General features: G+C 34.2%; 1 protein-coding gene across 2 annotated transcripts; it reads right to left on the bottom strand.

Moving 5' to 3' along the window:
* Positions 1-3,351: 3,351 nt before the first annotated feature.
* Positions 3,352-9,026, bottom strand: LOC126703162 (uncharacterized). 2 transcript variants are annotated; one of them, XM_050402094.1, is made up of 10 exons: positions 8,821-9,020; positions 8,642-8,716; positions 7,834-7,920; positions 7,161-7,217; positions 6,602-6,694; positions 5,839-5,911; positions 5,619-5,694; positions 4,139-4,229; positions 3,833-3,956; positions 3,352-3,713 (listed from the first exon to the last, which is right to left on the bottom strand). In XM_050402094.1, the coding sequence occupies exons 1-10, from the start codon at positions 8,869-8,871 to the stop codon at positions 3,709-3,711; spliced, it is 732 nt and encodes a 243-aa protein (XP_050258051.1). In that variant the 5' UTR covers positions 8,872-9,020; the 3' UTR covers positions 3,352-3,708. The 2 variants fall into 2 exon arrangements, with proteins under 2 accessions (XP_050258051.1, XP_050258052.1); XM_050402095.1 differs by lacking the exon at positions 8,642-8,716 and having other exon boundaries at positions 8,821-9,026.
* Positions 9,027-9,349: the final 323 nt, after the last annotated feature.

Genomic DNA, 9,349 nt, shown 5'->3' with positions numbered 1-9,349 from the left:
AATTACAAAATAGTCTTGTAGGGGTTTTAGGCCCAGCAATATACATCTATGTATATATTGGGCCGGGGGCCCAATTTGAGGACATGAAGTTGTCCGAGGAGGGGTGAACATTATCAAGGGATTCCCTGTTAGTAAGTGAAGAGGTTAGTTTTGATTATAGGAGTCCATGAGGATGGTTTGAGGATGAATATCTCCTCGGCTGATCAAAGTCGAGGTCTAAATGGGTGGTCTACCACCTAGGTCAACGCTCCAAGAGATTCTTTTGATACGGATAAGCATCACAGAAGCACAGGATAGAGGAAAGTCCTAAAATATCTAAAGAGAAAGCTGCTACCATTGCATTGAATACTCTACACCTAACCAACTAGCCGCATTTATGTGGAGGTGATACCTGAACAGTAATTTTCAGCCTTACAGCTATTATCAGAGATTTCAAGAAGGTGCTGATAGGATAAGGATTAACACCATCAATCTAACCTACACATGGAGGGTAAAGAGGAGAGAAGGAAGACAATATAAAAGAGAAAGAAGACCCTGAGGAAAAGGGATTGAGAAATTGAGAGAAAAACATTGTAGCAATTAAGAGTTGAACTTGTAATCAAACTTGAGCAGAAATTTATAAGAACTGATCTCCTTGGATTGTGCCGAGGACGATTTTCTTTAGATTAAATCAGTCCATTTTCATTTTCTTGTCATCTGGATCCACTTTGCTTGTTGCTTGATTTATTAAAGCCCAGCTTTTCAACTCACTTTCTACAAATTCATTGTATCGGGCTCTTTGGACCTAAGTTCATCCATCATTTGGGCTTGGGAACCAAATTGTGACCTTACAAGTCCAATCACTGATTTTGATACCCAATGTGCAAGTATTATAAGTATAAAAAAAATCATTGATTTTGATACCAAATCAGTGTTTTTTAGTGTTTGATAGCATAAAAAAAAGGGTCAAATGAAAAGTATCTTTAAGATTGCTATGAAATATTTTTTTTAAAAAAATGATAGTTTTATAGAAAATATTTTTAAAAAAATAACTCATTTTCTAGATAACATTATCACCAAAATAAACAAAGCATTATGTTTTAAATCACTTACACTTTTTTTAAAGAGTTTCACATATAGTAGATAAAAATATGATATCACATAATTTTCTCCTTTTACATGTTTTTAATCTTTGTTTATATATAATTTTATCTTTTTAGTACACTAGAGACAGTTTTTTACTTCTGGAAATTGGTAATTAGTATAATATCACTTTTACTTATATCCGCTACCATTATTATATATAAATCACATGTTTTCACAAGATACCACCTACAATATTGGAGAGGATATTAGTTAATTGACGAAACTATATTATTGGTCCTTGAAGTTTACCTTGCGAGTGCAATTAGTCCTTAAAGTTTCAAATAAACATTACTGATCTCTTAAGTTTAAAAAATAAGTTATATTAGTCATTTTATTACCTTTCGTTAATTTTATTTTTACGTGGCTAACGAAATAATGATGTATCATATTTTGACTTTTATAATATGATGTGTAAAGTTTGTGAATTTGCCAACTTAGCATGTGACTCATTGGGACCCAGCCAACCCTTCGTCTTCCTCTTCTCTTCTCTTTTCCCAATAGATGTTGCCGCCACTTCCACCACTATCGTTAGCCACTCTTTCCTCTTGTTCCAATTAGTTTTTGTTACTGTATTAGCCAGCACAAGCACCTCTATGTCCTTTACCAATCTTCGTCAGCTGCTAATCTCTAAAGTTCTGTGTATTTCTTTGTTCTTAAGCTCTATTTCCAAGGATCTACAAATGACAAAAATATTTTAATCTATTTGGTTAGCCTTCAAATATTTGAATGATTTTAGGTATTATATTTAGATTTTTTTTTTTTTTTTTTTAAGCTTTTGCAAAGCCCCATACCAATCTACGTGGGATCACCGGTTTCTTTTTATTGCATAAATCTTTTTTGGTTTTTTACACCCAATCTTAGAATACTCCTATTGACAGAAAGGATCTGTGGTCAACGATCCAAATTTAAGAGAGAGGGTAAATCTACTCACTTTGCCACCATAATTTTGTTGGCTTTTTGAGGTGGTCTGGTGACTCCATTGGAGGACCGGAAGACGGCAGAGTGGAGAAAGGCGACGAGAGGAAGGGAGGCCAAAATCCTGAAGCCAATCAGTTTTCAAAAAAAAATTATTATAATAAATAATAATCAATTAAAGAAAACATGGCAATCTTATAACTAAATATGTGTCATTTGACACTTAAGTTGCCACGTGCCATTTCATTATTCCATTAGCCACGTAGGCAATAATGCTAACCATAGTTAGCAAAGGAATAACATTGCTCGATTTTCAAACTTGAGAAATCAATAGTACTCACTTGAAACTTAAGAGACCAATTGAGTTTAGAAGGTAAACTTCTAGAGCTTAGAAAGTAAAATTCAGGGATCAATAATGTAGTTTCGCCTAGTTAATTTCAACCTAAGGTTTAAGGGTAATTTAATACCAACTTTCGTCCACATTTATCAAATTATCAATGTTTTTAACAAAAACGTGAAACCTCATGAAGTTTTAAATTTGGCATTTAACAATTATCATGCTATTTTACAGGTAAACTATTAATTGTAAAATACTTACTATTATTTAATATGAAAATACATTTTCTGAATATACATATTTGTCAGTTTCATGAACAACTCACCATTTACGTTTTACATATGTTAATGGTTTTATTTTACACATAAAATAATGGGATGAAGTATGGCATACCCTTTTCTGGCTGATTGACTAAAATCATCACTAGTATATTCCATTGGATTTTTCCCATTAGAATTACCATTTATAGCTTGCTGACTTTTGCCAACAAATCAAATATAAATGTCTCTCTTATTCATCTTTAATTTTGGGTATAGAAACGGTTTCCCTTATAGAATTACGAATTTGTTATCACCAATTCACCCATAAAATATAGGCATAAAGTAAAATTTTCCCTAGTAGTCACTGTGGGAGTCCAGAAAGCATGTTCCCATTGGGCTTGAGCTGAGGAACTTAAAGGCCCAACTATCAACACATTAAACTAAAGTGGGCCTAGGTAAACCTAAAGAAAGAGTTGACCGAAGAAGCAATTGGTCCAAGGAAGGCGCTCACAGCTAACTGGAACCCACATCACTACGTTACACTAACATCCTTTGAGCACTACAGTAAATCACTACATTACACTAACATGCCTTTCTCAATTCGTCTGCCAGTTTCTTGTATTTCAACTTGTTACCAATTTTTGTGCCTTAATGTTCAATTTATTAGGGTCATTAAAAAACAAAGAAATGAACAAAGTTTTCATTAATAACAAGTTGTAAAAAATTAAAAATCTCCTTTAATATAAGTCCTCACCAATTCCAAAAATGTAAAAAAAATCACAAAGTTTCCATGCTTGAAATTAAAAGTTACAACATAACTCCTCACCAATTCCAAAGATAACCAAAAATATGCAAAATTTAATGACTTCCAAGTCCAAAAGATCAAAATATAAAATAAAACCGCAATGGTATACACAAACTCATTTCATGTAAGATTCTATGACAGCAGAATGAAAAACGGGCATTAGTGTGTGTAGAAATTTGTCGTCTTTATAACCCCCACATAACCATGCTCTGCAAAAGGTAAATTTAACAACAGCCAACAGCTCCAAAGCATGCACTTTTTAATTATCAAGCTGCAAAGAAAACATTAAAGAAGTTTGTTTCATATTCGTAAGTTGTAGAAAATGAATTAATAACAAGCATCCAATAAATGTTGAGGTTGGAATCATATATGTATAAGAGAAGGACTGACTTGACAACTTTAAATTCTGAAGCAATTTCTCCACCATCCCTCTCTGCTGTACCCCACTCTTAAATTCTGAGTTCATAATTCCATTAGCAACAACAATGACTGTAGACGGAGAGGTGGCGTTGACCTACAAGTCAATAAGATTTTTACAAGATAGTATCAGGAAGAAGTTTCTGAAAACAAGGTTGCAGCATACAATATTAAACATGAGAAGGTTAGAGTGGAATAAAAATTTAAAAGACACACACACATTGGAAACAGGGAACTGTCTAACCCAACTACAATACAGCAGTTTCTCAAGAAGCATACCCAAACACGACCATTTAAGCCAACCGCTATCTCAAATGAAAGCTTCTTCCCTAATGCATCAAGAACTGGACACATTGGAGAGCTCAGGAGCCTAGAGACAAGACAAGAGACATATCGTTACGACAGAAACAAAATTTCAAGCTTTATAACCAAAATATATGTGGGCTGCATAAGTTATGTTTCCCTATCAAATCAAGGAATAAAAAAGAAATAAATAAAAGGTAAATTGTACTTTAGGTATCTGAGACATATAGTAAGTTTGATTTTGGTCCCTCAAATTTAAGAGGTTCAACATTGGTCCCTCAATTTTATATATATAAATATATATATATATATATATATAAAATTTAATTTATTGAAGGAAAGACTGCCACAAGATAGCCTAAAAATTACATATAAAAAATTTCAAACAAACAAAAGAGACTTTATGGGTTGAAAAACCTAGCCCACCCCACCCGGATTCTCTTCCATAAGCTACATCCATGAGTTCTTCGCAATTGCTTTGTTGTCCAGCCTCCCCAATCCACCCCATACTTTATTGTTACAAGTGGGTCCCTCCCTTTCCAAAACCCCAAAGGCAACAGTGCCTAACTTATGCACACCCATACCCCCATTGGAAATTGGGGAACACATTGTATTCCAATCCACTAAAGGAAATTTGAACTTATCTCCTGGACCACTCCATAACATATTCCCCTGCAACCTTTCCAACCTATTTCCCACATAAGAAGGAATGGTAAACAAAAAAGCATGGTACATTTGTAAACTCATGAGTTTAGGAGTGTCAACCTTCCTCCTTTCAAAATTTTTTTTTTCCAACCCAATAATTCCCACTCAATTTTTCTCTTAAGGTGACAATTAATTCTCTCCTTTAATGGCTCATAGGTTGATGTGATATTGTTCTTGTTTGCAGCTGCTTACTGCTTGTTCTTGTGATTGTACCTTCTCTGTAAATTTTGGGTTTTCTTCTTGGCAATGAAATTGGCATTTTTCTTTTTAAATGAGCTACTATGATGATCCCCGCAATGAGCCACACACCATCACATGTGTGCTTCCCATGGTGAGGGTTTAGAGTGGTGGTGGTGGTGAGCTTTGTCTTGTCAGTGGCTTTTTTAGGTGAGGGGCTTTGGGAGTTCATGGTGGCTGGAGATGGCAGGAGAAGAAAAGAAGAAAGAGAAGAGACAAGACAAAAAATATTTGGGGGGGGTGGGTGGCTAGTGCCATGTCAACAAAAAAAAAGTCTGCATCAGCAGTCTTTTCAACACGCCATTAGTCGTGTGCAAAAAATTAGTAGGGATTTAAATTTCACCTATCAAAAATTTAGGGAAGCAAAATCAAACATACCATATATTCCAGGATCACAAGGTAAAATTTACCCAAAAAAAGATGTGCTTTACAGCGACCATGTGTTCAGGCGCAAGAGTGTTTTAAAAGATCTATCAAGCGTTAAATATGAATTAAGGGGGAGCTAAATTCTCACATTCTTGACAGGCCGGTTGAAGATTCAAACATATAACCATCTTTAAGTTGGCCAAATTCTGCTGCTTTCCCACTGGCTGTAAAATGAAAAACAAGATAACAAAAAAGTCAGGAGATTGCCAAAAATATCAAATTAACAAGAAATGAAACTAACAAAGGGTCAGAACCACGACATATTTATGGCGCACATCAATCACAGTTTTTTTTCAATAAAAACCAACCGTCAGTGCATGAAAGCTCTGGATTCATGCCAGGGTTTGCCTTGACAACCCGAACATAGATCAAAGTACCTGCCTGCAACACAATACATTAACAAAAAGAAAATATTTCAGAAACATAATACACATCAAGCAAATAACCATATGAATTAACCATCACTTCCTACCTACATATAAAGCAAAAGAAAGAAAATATTGGAATGAACAACCAGCGTTCAAGAATAGAAACTGTTGGTAATTTCAATACTATGATCAAATTTCTTCTAAATTATAAAATTTTGAAAGCCCATATCTTTTAAATCATAACAAAGAACTCACTATGGTCAGGTCTACAACCAACACTCAGAGCATTCAAATAAGAAAAGAAGAGAAAAGGTTCATACTATTTAACTCATAAACATCATCCAGAAAGTGTAGTATATTCCTTACTAGCTCCTAAGTTATTTAAAAGCTTTGATTTCTACATTAAGAAGAGTCACTGCATTTAAGCCCACAACCCCACCCTGCATCTCATTCTTATGGAGGAAGAAGTACCATTTGAGCCAGAATTCATTGGCAGCAAAATCAAGACCAACTATTCAAATTGCCATTAGTGCTAAGTGAGAAATATTAGTTTTCTTGCTTTATTTTCCAATAGAAAGGCCTCTAGAAACTAGTAACAGCTTCCATATTTCTCTCCCAATGTTACAACTAAGACGAAAAGAATAACAATAATGTTGAACACACAAAGAACCTACTTCCCACACAACATGCATAGAGTACACACCTCAAACTTTGGTATGTTTCTCCTAGTTCCTCCTTCAAATGCAAGCACGGGCAAAAATGCCAATGCAGGTCCTTTTATGTCCACAAGAAAGTTCTGTAAATGAAAGAAAAAAGGATCATAGAAAGGTATTCATAAGTTCATTAAAGCAGAAAGAACTTTTTGACATTACATACTTCGAAGAAATTGAAAATAAAGGCTGGTAATTTACATAAAAAGAGAGTATGTCACTTGGAAGGAGACCATGGCAGAACATCCACGGGAGACATTAATCCCTAAGGGATAAAATCCCTAGCATCAATATCTCCACAACACATTAAACGCCTACAAAAAAATGGATAAATACAGGTATTATCACCTCCCAAGTGATAGTATCTCTTCCAAATTGGTCATTTCAAGTTGAAGATTGGGCAATTCTTCTTCTTCACATGGGTAACAATTAAGGGACAAAATGGCTGCTTGATTTTAAAAAGAAACTAATCTAAAACAGAAAGAAGTTACTACTAGCATAAGAGAATTAATGACACCAGATTCAATGATATAATCAAGTGAAGTTTCTTACATCTGCTTTAGAGTCCACCACAATTCCAAGAACAGAATCCCCTGCATGAGGCTCATACTGTACAAAACAACAAATTACAACATCAAAAGAAAAGGAAAAATAAGAACAATTAAAACAATTAGAATCTATGTGAAATAACTAAAACATATTAACACTTTAGCGATCAATTTCTCCCAATGTAGCTAAAAGAATACAAAACACCACTGAAGTATAAAACACAAAATAGAAAGAGAGGTCCAATTCAATACATGGTCAAAATAATCACCAATTAGCAAATGTAAAACAAATGCCTCAAAATTAATCTAATCTACTCCTCTCCCCTCCCCCTTACCACCAAAAAAAAAAAAAAAATTGCAACTATTTGGGGGCAGTAACAACACCTTATAATAAAAACATATTCCAGAAGGCATTGTGGCATAAAATATATAAACCCCATCACTTGCTGCTTCAACACTGCTGCCTACTATAATACATTGCAATTCACTTTGCTATCATAAGCATATTCAGATTGATGTGCACACTAGGTAAGGTATCCGACTTCTATGGCGTAGCATAGTAGTCATGAGTCATGACCATACACTTCGAAAAGCAAATTCTCAGATCACTATCAACCAAGAATGAAAAAGTGCATATATTATTTTATATCCAGCGTACTTTATAGTGCCTTACTCACCCTTTTCTGCGAGCTCTCAACCCAATATTTGTTTGGCTTTGAGAATTTAAATGTCCCAGCCTTCATGACAGAAAGAACATCACCGTCCTAGAAATTTACCCAATATCAATTACAATGAATCACTAATCAACCAAAATGAATCAGAAAAAAAAAAAAAAAAAAAAAAAAAAAAAAAAAAAAAAAAAAAAAAAAAAAAAACTTATATAGAAAGAACAAAAATAATAAAGCCCCGTGCCCATTTCACTTTTCTATCACATTTCAGGGAACAAAAACACAATTGGGTACTCACTCCAGCACATACCGTGGATAGTAATAGTACACCATTGATTCTGGTAGTAGAAGGACAAGACAACAATTAAAATGTTGGGTTGTGAACTTGTGATGGTGGCAGAGTTTCACTATTTCAGATACTTATATGCATTATAATCTTCAATCACAATCAAAAACCCAATTCTCAAAATCATCTAGATAGGCCTCATTATCAATATTTAACATAATTTCCCAAAATTCACTCTTTCTGTTTGTTAAAATGTCAATATAAGGACTCGTTATATTTTCACAGTCAACTTGATCCAATGGTGCTTTTTTTTTTTTTTTTTTTTCATAGTATGCATAATAATCTTCAAACACAAAATGAGCAAAAACCCAGTTCTCAAAATCATCTAAGTAAACCTCATTATCCATGTTTATCATAAATTTCCCAAAATGCACTCTACCTGTTTGTTAAAATGTCTATACAAGAACTCTTTGTATTTTCAGGGTCTTTTTGAAAAAAGTAAGAAGTAAAAACCATAGGCTAAGCACAGACCTGACGGAGACTTCTGCCGAGCTTAATGGTCTGGTTAGACATGGTTGAGAGGTCGAGAGCCTCATCACCTGGTATCTAAACAATGACCCAAATGATAATTATAAGCTTGCTTAATAATCCAATACTAATTGTAAGCAATGCACATAATCGAACTAGAGAGACAGAGAGTATATACTCACGACGAATTGGTCGACTAGGCTCGTCGGAGAACCAGACGGTTTGGTTTCCATTACGTGATTTTAGAGAAAGCTTGCGAGACTTTGATTTTCAAGAAGAGACGGTGATTAGAAGCTTGCGGCGCTGTGCAAAGAGCTGAGCATAAAGACGGGGGGAAATCGCGGGAAAGAAAAAATAAAAATAATTAAAATGGCAACATATATTTAAGCCCTAATTATTATTATCTTTTTCTTTTCTTTTTTTGGTTAAAACCCCTCATTTAAAACGCTTAAGATGTTTTATCAAAAAATAATAATAATAATTTATAAAATTATTTCCAAAGTGTTGGCTAACAGGTTGAAATAGATTTTGCCATAAGTAATATCTTTTAAACAGAGTGCTTTTGTGCCTGAGCGGCTCATTACTGACAATGTATTGGTGGCTTATGAAGTTTTGCATTCTATGCATTCTCGGAAAAAAGGAAAAAATGATTATTGGCATTGAAGCTTGATATTAGTAAAGTATATGATCGTGTTGAGTGGACTTTTCTGC

Source organism: Quercus robur, chromosome 10 (assembly GCF_932294415.1).
Source record: "Quercus robur chromosome 10, dhQueRobu3.1, whole genome shotgun sequence".
In the NCBI taxonomy this organism is placed as follows: Eukaryota; Viridiplantae; Streptophyta; class Magnoliopsida; order Fagales; family Fagaceae; genus Quercus; species Quercus robur.
This window is presented reverse-complemented; position numbering and strand designations above follow the sequence as displayed.